Source organism: Lagopus muta, chromosome 7, assembly GCF_023343835.1.
Source record: "Lagopus muta isolate bLagMut1 chromosome 7, bLagMut1 primary, whole genome shotgun sequence".
Classification (NCBI taxonomy): Eukaryota; Metazoa; Chordata; class Aves; order Galliformes; family Phasianidae; genus Lagopus; species Lagopus muta.
In genome coordinates this window covers 39,275,471-39,288,821 of record NC_064439.1, presented here as the reverse complement: position 1 = coordinate 39,288,821, position 13,351 = coordinate 39,275,471, and the positions used below count along the sequence as shown (strand labels likewise).

Genomic DNA, 13,351 nt, shown 5'->3' with positions numbered 1-13,351 from the left:
GCAGAGGTAACAGTGTTTAGGACCGACATTTCATTCTGTAGGTTTTTGGTGGTTAAACACAAATCAGGTGGTAAAGTCTTGCAAGCTCCATTACTCTTTAAAAACAGGCAAAGCCGGTGATTCTCAATCTTCATAGGTGCTTTCTTGTTCCTGGCCTTGTATCCCTAAGCGCTTCATCTGTGAACTGGGCAAATAAACATGAAGCATAAATTTACCTAATGGTACTGTGGCTCCAGGACACATTGAAAGGTGATGGAGATGCACAGCCCTGCAGTGCTATTGTACCAGTGTGGAAACTGTTGAGTCAGGGCCTGAAGCACTGATTGACCACCTGAGGCGAGCACTGAGTCAGCCATGGAGCACAGGTGAGGGCGATTCAGCTGTGTGATGGAAGGGCTGGAGCCTGGCTGCACTTCTAGACTCCATTTAAAGGCTGACTCCAGGGGGAAGGGTTTCTTTCTGGAGATCCCTCCTTTTGGAGTTTTCTATTGTGAGTCTAGGACATGGGTGAGCATTTCATTTTTGATTGTCTCTCTCCACCATGATAACCTTTCTAATTATGAACCTGTAAGATGCCATTCTAACTATACCTCTGTTCTACCTGTACATTTGTTAATTGTACATACTTCTTATCCAGATCTTTAGAAGCAGTTTTTAAAATGGGGGCAGATAGAAGTGCCAACAGTGTTGCTTAGGCAGCAGTTGTTAATGTCTCTCTGCACTTTATCTTTCATTTTGCCACTGTTCACAAGCTGGGTGTGTTCACTGCTTATTAATCTACACAAATGTTGAATGTTTGGCAGAAGTGAGATGGCTGATCCTGTCTCTGGAGGTAGGGCAGAGTGGGACGAGCTCTTGTGAGCTTTTCTAGTTCTGTTTTATAGGACAGCTTGAAAGTGCCAACTTTTTCAAATACTTTGGTTGCAAATTTTTAAAAGAATTATTGTATGTTATTCTGTTGATTATGAATTGTGAAAATTGGGGAATAATTTCATGGCTTTTCTGGCTTTTTTTTTTTTTTTTTTTTTTAACAAGAAGAGCAAAATTTGTCAGTAAATAGGAAGATCATCTTGTCTGGGGTAACCCAGTTTTACATCATGGTTCTGCCGTAAGCATAATGTGGAGTTAGTTGATACAAACAATTTTCTCTCTTATACTGTGGAATATAGATAGAACAGCAGCCCTATTCTCAGCAAGAATATTGTGAGCATGGCAACATAAAATATGATGTGGTGTTTGTGTACAGCATTAATGAGAACTAATGATATGCATGCATTAGGACAGGTTATTAACTGTTCATTTCCCTTGCGAGTCTTTATTGTGCTTGCTTCCCAAAGACAGCAGATCTTACTCCTAATGCATAGCATGTGAAGCTAACGATTCATTGATTAGCTTTCACAGCTGTTTTTCTCAAGCAATAAAGAAAAACCCAAGCAAAGATACAAGAAGCACATGTGCCCCCAAAACTACCCAAAGCCAAGCAAGCATGAGTTTACCATACTTAAATCAAGAATCTTCACAGTGGTGATTTTTTTTCTTCTTCATTAACCCAAAATATGTGGGTTTTTTTTGTTTTTTTGTTTTGTTTTTTTTTTTTTTTTTTTTTTTTTTTTTCCAATAAGCTGAATTTGGATGTTTTGTGGACTGATGCCTTCTCTGCATCTCTGGGGAGTGTTGCTTATTTCCCAGGAACCTATATGTGGATTCTTTTTTCATAAATGCTGATAATTCTTTTTTCAAGCTTAGTATAATTTCTCAAATACAGTATGTGTCCCTAGATAAATGTTGTTTGAGAACTGGAGATATACTGCAGCTGGTGGGTGATATCTGGTACTTTCAGATTCACAGAGGAGAGTCACTTTCCTTAACTTGAAGTATCCAAAAGTTAAGTGTGATATATGCTTGTTTAGGCTCCTTCTGGAGTGCATGGAGAGAGACATGTGCAAAAGATGTCACTCAAAGATAGGCATCTGGAATAGATAAGAGGATATAAGAGTTTCAGTGGGGAGCTACTCACTACAGAGAATGCCTCACTGATGCTTAGACCACACTCCTGGTTCTTAGATGACCTGAGATTTAAAAATTTTAAATGTGATAAAACATGGCAACTAGTAACTAAATGAAGCATTATCAGAGAGCACTAAATACTTTATAAAAATAACATTGCCTTGGCTCTGTAAATTTTCCAACAGGCTTCTTGGGGCGGCTCAGCTTTGATATCAAGAAAGCATCGCAGACTTCTTCATGGTATTCAAAGGTAAGGCAGTTTTAGTTCATGGTCACTCTTATCAGGGACTGAGATGGACAAATGTGGCCTAATGGCCCCTACGAAAGCTGTGTTTTCCAAAATATGTACTATTATTACTTATGGGGGGGGGGGGGGGGGGGGGGTAGAAGGAAAATCTGATTTATCTACTTGGAATGCATTTAAGCAGTTTTGACTCGAGTATCAATGATTATAGGTGCAATTTCTGTGCCTTCTTACCTTTCTCCCTTTGTAAATTTGTAGGGCAGATTCTGTTGCCTGGAATCCCCACAAAATGCTGTTGGCAGGAATTCAGTGTTGTGCTCTTCTGGTGAAAGACAACTCTGTAAGTCCTTCCATCTTTTTTTTTCTCTTTCTCCTTTTTAAATGTAGTAGAATGTCATTGCTGTAATGTAGAAGTGGAGATGAAAAGAAAGCAATTGTTAGCCAACTTTACTATACTGCAGTACAAAGGCTGAATGATGTTAACTGATACTATTTTCCATTTCACTAAATTAATAAAAATTAAGAGAGCAGGGCCAAACAGATACAAGTCACTGTACACATCACTGGTCAAACTTTGCAGCTGGTGCTCTTCCTAGTTAGCTTCTGTATATGATTTACATTCAGAATTGAGTATTTTGTTGGCTGGGTCTGCAGTGCTTAAACACCAAGTCAAAGTCTTTAGAATAGCCATAGCCATTGGGACTGCAGTAGTACTGTGTCATCGTTTAAAGAGTGCCATCTACACAGAACTACTCTTTGCATCTTCTTACGTGGGTTCACCAGAGTGAGAAAGTAGAAGGATAGTTGTGGGAGTTATATTCAATCAAAGTTGCTGAGCCTTGTTTTCTCAAATCTACCTGTTTTTCCTCTTCAGCACTAGGGTAATTTAGGCTTTCTAAAAACTATGAGTAGTTAAAAGATCTAGCAAGCAAACAAAGCTCTGATGACAAGTGTTGCAAAAAATGACTTGAGTCTGCAATGTGATGAGTCTTTATGGAATTCTTCTATCTCAATAAAGAAAACAGTAAATGGTTATTTAAAGTACCACTACAAATTCAGCCCTGCAAAAGCTTATGTACATTGTTACCATGAGAGTTTTAGCTTGTGCTTGGCTTTATCAATGACTGAACATCATGAGGATATGAAGTCCCTGAGGTTTACATAGCTGTTTTGTGGTCATGGTCTGTAAATTAGTTTTAAAAGTTCCTGTCAAAACAGCTGATGGTTTCTATTCAGCTGTGAGTTATCTGTCCATGTAACTGATTACTAACTCTTGGTAGTAAGAACAGATGAGGTCTAAAGGGCACGGATACTAATCAGTGCTCTCTTGGAGCAGTTAATTCCAAGTTGTGGGCAAGACGTGATAGAAGAACAAGACGTGATTCCTCATTTCCTTAGGCTGGGGTCTGTGGAATTAAAGGGGATAGGTTCCAGGACTATCTGTCAGTCACTTTATCTTTATTCCAGACTGAAAAAGCAGCATAATAGAGTTATTGACTAAGGTTAATGTAGTCTCTAAGTTGCAGGCTTTGGAAGAACTCAGCACTGTATTTTTAACTAATTAGACCGAATATATAGATAGATGTAGCCTCAGGTAATGATTACACTACTTAGGCTGCATACTGGAAACTTCTCTGGAAGAGAGAGGAAAGAAATGGAGAGGAATGAAATATTTTATCAGTGTTGGCATTTAGAGTCTCTTTATAAACACTGTTCCAACTCCAGGACTTTGATAGCCTTTGTATTCTTGCGTAGTGTAATATCTGCTAGAGCACTCCTATTCAACTTCTAAATCACAGTTATGCAGTGTTGTGTCAGAAGTTCTTGTAGAGATCAATCCTAGGCAGTTGAGAGGTGAAATAACAGAAGTGTTACTGATCATACAATCAGATTCTGTAGTACAATGTGGTGTGGTCCGGAAAGTGGAAGAGAGGGTCTTACATTGTGTTTAACTCCTTGAAAAGTGGCATTTAAGCATTTTGTACATGAAGCAGTGTAAACCTTGTATGCAAACATGAGTGTGTGCTAATTTGGGGTGCTTTCTTATCAGTCACTAAGGAAAATGAAATGCACGTTTAAGACACTTCACCAGAAGGGCCTTGCTTCACTTTGATCCCCTCTATACCAGATCCAGAGCAGGGAGTTGGATCCAGTCTCTTTTTTTTTTTACCATTAAAAATACTATTCACACTCTGGTATGAATAGGGAAGGATGTGTTTTCAGTTCTTATTTTGAATCGTTTTCTACTGCTCCTTAATTACTTATGTCTGTTGTCACAGATGAAGTCAACATGTAAATATGAACGTAATCCCCTCGCTCTATGAGTAGGATGCTGAGGTGGGAGCTGGAGGAGTTTAGCACAGATCGCTCTGTTAGTAAATGTTCAAGTAGCCTCAAGAGGTTAGTTTCTGAAATGATGAATTCTTCAGGAAGTCAGACCAGAAAAATGTTAAGCACTGACATTAACTGCTGCTGTTGTATCAAGCCTTAGCTCCCTTCTGAAAGCTTCATTAAGGAAGTTTTGTAGGCTTGACTGTCCATTTGATTAAAGGTCCATTTGGAAACTGAAGATAATATTAGCATTGGAGTTGGGTGATTTTAAGTGGACAAAATAAAGCCTTTCAGGTCTTTTTCTTTTTTGAAGTAAAGACCAGGCTTGGTATTTTACTTTGTTTCAACGGATGATCTTCATGATCTTGAGAGAGAATGATCTGATAGAGTAGTAACATCCTGTTTTCCTACTAGCAGCAGCAATAGTGACTGGTTTGGTTGTATTATTATACTGGATTATTATTATCACTATCATGTTTTTTCTTTTTTGCCCCGTAGCATCAGTGAAGCTATGTACTTTAGCAGTGCTGATAATCTGAAGACATTGCAGCTAGATTTTTAGAATGAAATGCTGTATTTACATTCCTGTACAGACTTTTTAAAAACAATCTACAGGGAAATGTTGAGTAAGGAAATCTTCCAGCCTTCATGAAGCAAAGTTGGAGTGGTTTCCAAAGAAGACAGATTAAAAAAAGAAAGAAATACGTGTTTGACTTGATTAGAAGAAAGAAGCCCTTTCACCAAGGGAAAAGAGAGATTGGTTAGTACTCTGAAAGGGGTCAGATCAATGACAATAATTTCTCAGTGCTTAAATCACTCAAGAAATGCACAGCTATCACTTCTTCACTGCCATAACCTGAATAACTTTCATCACTTTTGTGACAAGATATACTTCCTCAGAACAGGCTTGTATTGCTCTGGTATGAATTGCAATGATTGTTTAAACATGGAGCTAGAGGGACTGATACTCTGAAAAATTTAGTGAGTGTACTTTGTTCTTGTATGTTTTTAAAATGCTATGAATCAGCCTGAGGTTGTGCAATAATCCCTTAAAACCTCACAGTTACTCCAAATAAAGTCCTTCAGGTCTTTGGATCCTTGCTGTAATCTATATAAATATGATTATTATCATGTATATAGATAACTAATATTTATCACAAATACCAAAGTTCTGTGACTCTTCAGATCTAGGTTAGATAATTAGTCATCCATTCTGGGGAATGAACAGAATTTTCGCTTATTGCTTAAAAATACAATCTAAAAGAATGTAGCTAACGAAGTCCCAGTTTAGCACAGAATGTTACTGATTCTGCTAGACATACCTACAGTGTAATCTCTTCCACATAATTAGCAGTGTCACAAAGATATCTAATTCACTGATTTTTTGTTGTTATCATTTTTTTTTCTGGAGCAGCTGCAGGAAGCACTCTGTTTCCCACGATTTCTATTTGGGGTTGATGCTGCTGAGAGCTCGTTCTTACCTCTTGAAGTGAATTACAGGGGTGGCCTTTTGTAGTGCACTGCTTTTGATAATTTTCAAATACGCCACTCAAAGGATTGTCCTTCTTGCTTTAGATGAATGAAATCAGGAAAATATTTGTCTTGGGAGAAAAAGCTATTCATGTTGTATTAATAAAATTCAAATTTACTTATTACTGGCAATGGAAATGGAAAGTTATCAGAAGATGTGCAGTAGATAAGTGGGTTCAATGAGGAAAAAGATGTTTTGAATTATGTACTGTAAGGAACTGGATTGGGTATGTATTGGTTTTGATATCAATAACTATTTATTTATTTGCAGTTAATTACAACATATAACAACAGTCTAGACTTGATCAAAACCAAGAACTCTTAGCAACTTATTGTGGAGTAGGGCTTTTATGAAAGTACACTTCCTTTTTCTGAAACTTTTAACAGCCTCAGTATAAGATAGAGCACTATAATTAGTTCTGATCAAAGGGTAGAAACAGATAAAAGATGCTGAAGGAAGGAAGAATCTCAAACTTGCAAATAAGTCAGTTCTAATGAAATGTTTGAGATTCTTCTGAGCTAACGTAGCAACTCAGTTGCTGTGTGGACAGTCATAGATGTCGTCTTGCAAATGGCAGCGTTGAGTTAGAAAGCATACATTTTCTTTCAGTTCTTTTATACTTTTCCTTCATTTGACTGGGAAAACAGAGATAACATTTAATGTGCACAGCATGTTTGAGCTTTTTTTACTTTTGCATCAACAGTGATCACAGAGTAACTGCTTTCTTGAGCAGGAAATTTGTCTTGGATTTTTTTTTTTTTTTTTTTTTTTCTTCCTTCTGTCCTGTACCCTATCCTGTAGCTTTTCCCTTACTCTTCCACCTTGCTTCTTGCATTGGTCTGGCATACTCCCTTTCCCTTTCACAAGACATTAATTTTTTTTTTTTCTCCTATCTGATCCAGTGATATGCCAGGGATGTAACTGCCTCTCTCTGGAGAGAGCAGCAGGATCTCTTGAGTGTGTTTTATTAGTAGTAAAATAAACAGATAGAAAAAGACCATCACACCAGCATGTCCTGTCAGTTTTGGAAGCACCAGGAGAGTAGGACGCTAACAGAAAGTTGAATGCCTGCAGAAGCAGTGGAGAAGAATTCTTCACGTTGTTTTTCTCCCTTTGTGCTATTCAGATGGACGTGCAGGGTTTCTTTTGTTTATGTTTTCTTTAAAGTATTGACAGAGGGAATTGAAAAAGCAGGGTCAGAAGGAGACTATTCTGTATGTGCCAATTGAATATTTCCAATTTTCATATATTTTTGGAGTTCTCTATCTTGAATCTTTTTTCTTTTTTTTACTACTACTAAAGTTACCAGCAGTATATTGCAAATAAATTAAGAACTACCTCCTTCTTTAAAAGTGATGTCAGCTACCACCATTTGGAATTCAGACTTGCAGCCAACACAGAGAAATGGCTGAAGTTGGTTCAGTTGGTTCAAACTGAGGGGTGGTGCTCAATTAAAAAATAATTATGGTGTTCACTAAATAGTGTAGCATCTTTTGCCATGTTGTGCCCTTGTTGTTTATTGTTCTCTGTTGTATGGAGGATTTCTAGTTCTCTTACACAGACATCTGAATTTCAGTCAGATGCTATAGCCATGTTTTTAACCTCACCTGAATTTCTATTCTAGTAATTATTTTAGAGATGTTTTTGTTCACCCACATGTAATATCCCTGACAAATCTATGACCCTGCCTGTCTCCTGGGCTTATTGGAGGGCCACTGTCACCTCTGACCTTTTAACTTCCCTTCTGCTAGCTCTTCTCTCTACTTTTCTTTCTTCAGTCAATGGCTACTCCTTTGTCTCTTTTCCTCCCCCTCACCTTTAAACCTAAAATAGCCTCTTTGCCTTCTTGGCTTTGTTCTTTGCTGGAACATGTCATGGTACTCATTTTTTTTGTCTGTTTTCTGCTGGTCATCTCTGCCTAGACAGCTTTTCAGAATTTGAGGGACTGTTGGAGACTGCTGACTAAAAATAATTTCATTAGTAATCCTTAATCAAGGTACACTAAAGTACTTGCTATTTTCAAGTTGTCTGATCTGTGAATGGAGACAGAAATTGGCATTACACTCATCTGTCACTGGTATTTCCCCTGAATCAGTCAGATAACAAACGCTAGATGCGCAGAAACCATCTACTGCTAAAAGCTAAACCTTTTGGTTTGGGGCTAAAACATTCTTCACACAACTAACTGTGCCATGTGTAAAGTTCTTTGGCCTTTAAGGAAAGAAGAAATATATTGAGCCATTTGTGAAAGCGTAAGAAACTCCTCAGTCTGTTGGGTTTTTTTTCTTTTTTTGACCTACAGGCTATCGCAGTGGACGCAGGCTTTTGTTTCTCTTTCTTCCCAATATGTTTATGTCTTTGGGGAGCTGTTTCTATGGTACCCACATCAGCTATTTCTTGAGATTTGAGGCAGAATTGCTCTTCAACCTGCAATGTTTTCTTGTGGTCAGCACTGACTTCAGTGGGTTCAGGCTAATCCAGCATTCTAAAACATAACCAGTGGTGAATGGTGTCTTGCACATGCACTTTTTTTTTTAACAGAGCGGTTGATTCAGACAGGGAAAAAGGATTTGGCTTGTGAGAATAACAAGTTTTAATACTTTCTTATCTAAACCTCTGCTGTGTTTCCAATAGGGCCTCCTGAAGAAGTGTTACTCTGCCAAGGCTGCATACCTGTTCCAGCAGGACAAGTTCTATGATGTCAGCTATGACACTGGTGACAAGTCCATTCAGTGCAGCAGACGTCCAGATGCATTCAAATTCTGGCTCATGTGGAAAGCATTGGGAACCACAGGCCTTGAGGAGAGAGTGAACAGAGCACTGGCTTTGGCTAGGTACCTCCTCATGTTTTTTGAATAGTCTGTTTCATTGACTGTCTGAAATGCTGACAGTGCTGACACTTCTTAGAACAGACCAAACTGTTACTTTTTTCCCCCTTTTGTTTCTACATAACATGAAGACAAATTAGTAGCAATAGCAATAATAATTAGTGTGATTAAATTTGCTAAAATATTTAATAGTAATTATTCCTTGTAAAAATAGGGATAGATGTTGGTTAAAAAAAGTGGATTCCTCTATCGATCTGTGGTGTTTAACGTTTGTGATATATGATCTAGGTATAGGGTAATGCTTACCAGTGTTCCCCCCACCTTCTAACTCGTAACTGTATGTTCTAGTATTAATGCAAAAGGAGCACTGTGTGCCAGGCTCTGAGCTGTGTCTAGTAAGAAGTAAATTTGCCATTCTTCTGTTCACTTAATTCCTCATGACTAAAAAACACAATGCCAGTGATGTTTGTGGGGAAATTCATACAAGGATGCTGCTAATGTTAGAAAGTAGTAGAACTACATGAAGACGGAGGCAGATTTTCTTTTTGAGGTAATGCATGCTTACTTTCATAGGTTTACAGAAATTCTTAATGCTTATAGTATGTTCAGTTAGGAGCTGAAATGTCTTTCTTTTATGGTAGTTAGTGTTTATTTTTTTTTCTTTCCAATTTTACTACTTTTTTGGTCTGACAACTGGATTTCACAAGTGAAATTCATGAAATTCTTGCTGGAAGGTTTCTAAAGTGGTGATGTCTTGGGAATAAACTCCTGTACACCAGTTGTTTTGTCTTCTAATGGAAGAGATAATATTGAAATAATGGCCCATTAAAAACAATTCACTTAAAATACTGTGATTATTCAGAATGTGCACAGAATGAACTGTATTGAAATCTTTGCCCACTCCTGGGCTACCAATATGTATATACCTATAGTGCACTACTGTAATACAAATCATTAGTATTTAAAGGCAGTCATCCATATCATATTGACATTTTATTTTTAGTATAAGCCACCAAGTTTAATAGAACTTAATGTTTACTGAAAATTAGAGGAATAGTGTCACTTGAACAAAGTCACTTAAAGGAGAAGTTGAAACATTCATGGCTTAAACCCAGAGTGGATTAGGAAAGAGTAAAGAGAGAATCAAAACCAGAGAAGCCCGGTTGAGCTCTGGCCTTATTCTCTCTGATTTCTTCAAAGCCACTAATTATTTTACTGATTATATGCCCTTAAAATCTTCTGATTAGATTGCACCTTGTATTTGTTCTGAAGCGTTGTACTGATCTATGTCTGTACAGAGTCTGTAATTCATTCCATTATCAGTAGTAGAATACAGCCTCATGAAGGTCACTGGCCAAAGTCATCTGACTGAGTGCAGAGTGATTAATGACTTCTCTCGGATCAATATTTTCTTTAAATGTTAGGATTCGGCTTCGAAGCTGAGTTCAATTCTAAGGAGCGACTGGGATTTTGTTTTGTTTCTTATTTTTCTGTTGCTTTAAGAAGAAAATTAATTTTTAGTCATTATCTGATGAAGTATATTCTTTGTAGTAACTGCATTGCTATCTTGAGTTTGCATGTACATGAGCACTTTGCAGCTGAGACATCAGGTTTACTGGGCATGATGCCAGGTTTCTTAACTACCCAACAGCTGTGCAGTCTTTATCCTGATTTGTTACAGTAGATTTTACTTTGCTATTCCTAAGATAGAATTTCAGTATTTTTGAACACAGACCTGGATTAATTCTGGAATTGATACGTTGGCTGCACAACTTGAGAGCAAGATTTGTTTTCTGTGGATAGGTAGAACAGCAAAGGTTTTAAAGTAATTGCAGTCATGTATTTCTGTTGCATCAGACTTTACTTATTGGCTATTCCATTAATTTCTTGTTGGTTTAGAGGTGAATCATGTTTTCAATATAATAGATAACCTTAATATATTAGATATAACTCTACCCAACTCTGCACTTTGTTTCAGCATATTGCAGTTTTTCTGCCTTTTTCTTCTTTTAATGACACCTACTTCTAACAGACGTATGTCTGCTTTCAATGAAGATTCCCACCCCTCACTTTCCATAAGGTTTAATCATAGCAAATAGCACTTCTCTGTGCATGCCAGTCCTCACTGAGATTCAAGCCCTTCTGACTTTCTCCAAATGTGATGTGATAATAAAATTCCACTGTCAGCCATGGAAAGATGCAGAGTAAATTGCTCCACTGCCATCAGATGAATTACAGACTCTGTGCAGACTCAGACCAGCAGGGCTCATTGGCAGAGCTTTAAACTAGGTTTAAAGGGGGAGGGAGGTAATAGCAAGCTTGCCTACGATAAGATATAGGATGACAGAACTAGGTTAGAGGGACAGGGTGCTAGTGGAGGCTCTCAGCCTGCTGCCCTGAGATGTGCTGTCGACACTGCAGTGCGACTGAAGTCTTATGACATTGAGTCAGGTGTAACTGAGGCAATAGAAGAAGACAAGACTAGACTCAAGGGAAATAATTCAAAGGAGTTACCTACCAAGAAATTGACAAGGCTGGTTACTCAGCTGAAGTGCCTCTACACAAATGCGCAGTAGAAAGGCTTCTACTGGTATGTCAACCAGAAAAAGAAAGCCCAAGAAGGAATGCCACCCCTCAGTGAGCAATACAGATGGGCTGGTAAAAACAGACAAGGATAGACAGAAGTACTAAACAACTTATTTCTCACAGTTGTCACAGGAAAATGTTCATTATACATCCCTCAACCAAATGGGTTGGAACGTGGAAACTGGGGAAGCAGTGTGATCTGTCTGGCCTTTGACATCATCACACATCTTTCTCTCCAAAATGGGAAGATATGGATTTGATGTGTGGACTGTTCAATGGGCAAGAACCGATTGCAAGATGGTACCCAAAGAATAATGGTCAGTGGCTCAATGTCTGGGTAGAGATGAGTGATGTCCGCCAGGGGTCAGTACCAGAGCCATGAGCTATCCTCATGCTTGCCTTTCAGTATGCCTCGCTTCCAACCTAAGGAGTAGTGTGAACATAAACAGCAGGGTCTGAATGGTCAGGGCAGAGAACACCCAGATCCCAGGCTTCTTACAATGAAGAGAAACATCTCAGCCATGCACAGTTCAGTGCAAGTCATAGAGCTGTGCTGCTGGGAATTGGCATTTTGTCACAGCAGTCATTTTATGGGAATGTGTGCTAAAAGGTAATAATGAGTCATATGCACAGTACTTGTTAATGATAAACAATGTGGCAAGTCCCCATGCTCAGTTTGGAAAATGTACCATCTAGAGTATTGTTCACTCTCTCCCTAGCCAATCTGTTTCTGCTGCGCCTCAGGCTTTGCAGACACAGCTGTGCTGGCAGTGTCCCTGTGAAGGCAGATTTCAGGGGTGTAAGTAGGACCAGGGGGGTTATTCTGACAGTATTTTTTTCCCTCTGGTAGTGAATAAAGGAATTATTTCTGTGATGACCAGCAAGGCAGCTGCAGGCAGGAAAATACTGAATGAATGCAACAGAAAAACAGGCTTATACAAAATCTGAAGCTTGATAGTCTTCATTTCGTTGCTGTTAGAGAGCACCTTTGTATAGAAGATAAAAATATATTGACACAGCAATGCTGTCTGAACTTAAGGGAGTTTCTTTGGAGTTTTCCTTGGGAAAGATGGGGGGGGGGGGACGGGGGACGGGACAGTAATGAGAGAAAAGCCAACCTGCTTTAGGAGGGGGTTGATCAGGGCAGCCTGATGTCATGGTTGGCAACTGTGCCCAGGGCAGAGGAGTTAGAACTTGATGATCTTTAGGGTCCCTTCACCAGAGGTTTCTTCCAACTCCTGTGATTCTGAGAAGCATTCGCTATGTCAAACTGTCCTCCTTGCCTCAAAACTCTGGACTGATATCTGCCAACATCAAAGTTGAGGTCATGTTTTTAAAAAATTGATGTTTGGATCCAAATGTTTAATTTAAATTGGCCTTTCTATTAAATGCTTTCTTATTCTCTTTCTTTTTTTAATCTATTTTAGTGCACTGTTAGAAAAGGATGTCCTGTTTAGTGCACTGTTAGAAAATGATTATTGTGAAGTCTCATTGAATGGAAGTGCACATTGTTATGTAAAATGTGGAACAAGGACAGTAGCAGAAAAACTGATGGGAACTTAAATTCTGGGTAAAACTGCAGGATAGTGGTGACAATAGTTGTAGTGCAAGGGATGTAAAAGTAAGCAGGGAATAAGACAGCAGCACAGCATCGGCACTTGAGGAAAAGAGGTTGAGGAGTTGATGGAAATAGAAATGGAAATTTGCATCAGAAAAATTCACAGCCTGATGTAAATAGGATCAATTTGTGCCATGTGGTCCACTGAAAATCTGTGCCTGAGGACAGAATTTGGCCTCTCCTAAGTGCTCGTTGGCTTGCTGTAG

The 13,351-nt window shown here is 38.6% G+C and overlaps 1 protein-coding gene across 8 annotated transcripts in view; it reads left to right on the top strand.

Moving 5' to 3' along the window:
• GADL1 (glutamate decarboxylase like 1) overlaps nt 1–13,351 on the top strand; it is a 243,800-nt gene that overhangs the window by 194,312 nt on the left and 36,137 nt on the right. For all 8 annotated transcript variants that reach the window (XM_048950655.1, XM_048950654.1, XM_048950656.1 and 5 more), the window contains 3 exons: nt 2,193–2,257; nt 2,510–2,591; nt 8,748–8,947. In XM_048950655.1, coding sequence (XP_048806612.1) covers nt 2,193–2,257; nt 2,510–2,591; nt 8,748–8,947 — 347 coding nt within the window. The remainder of the gene's footprint in view (nt 1–2,192; nt 2,258–2,509; nt 2,592–8,747; nt 8,948–13,351) is intronic.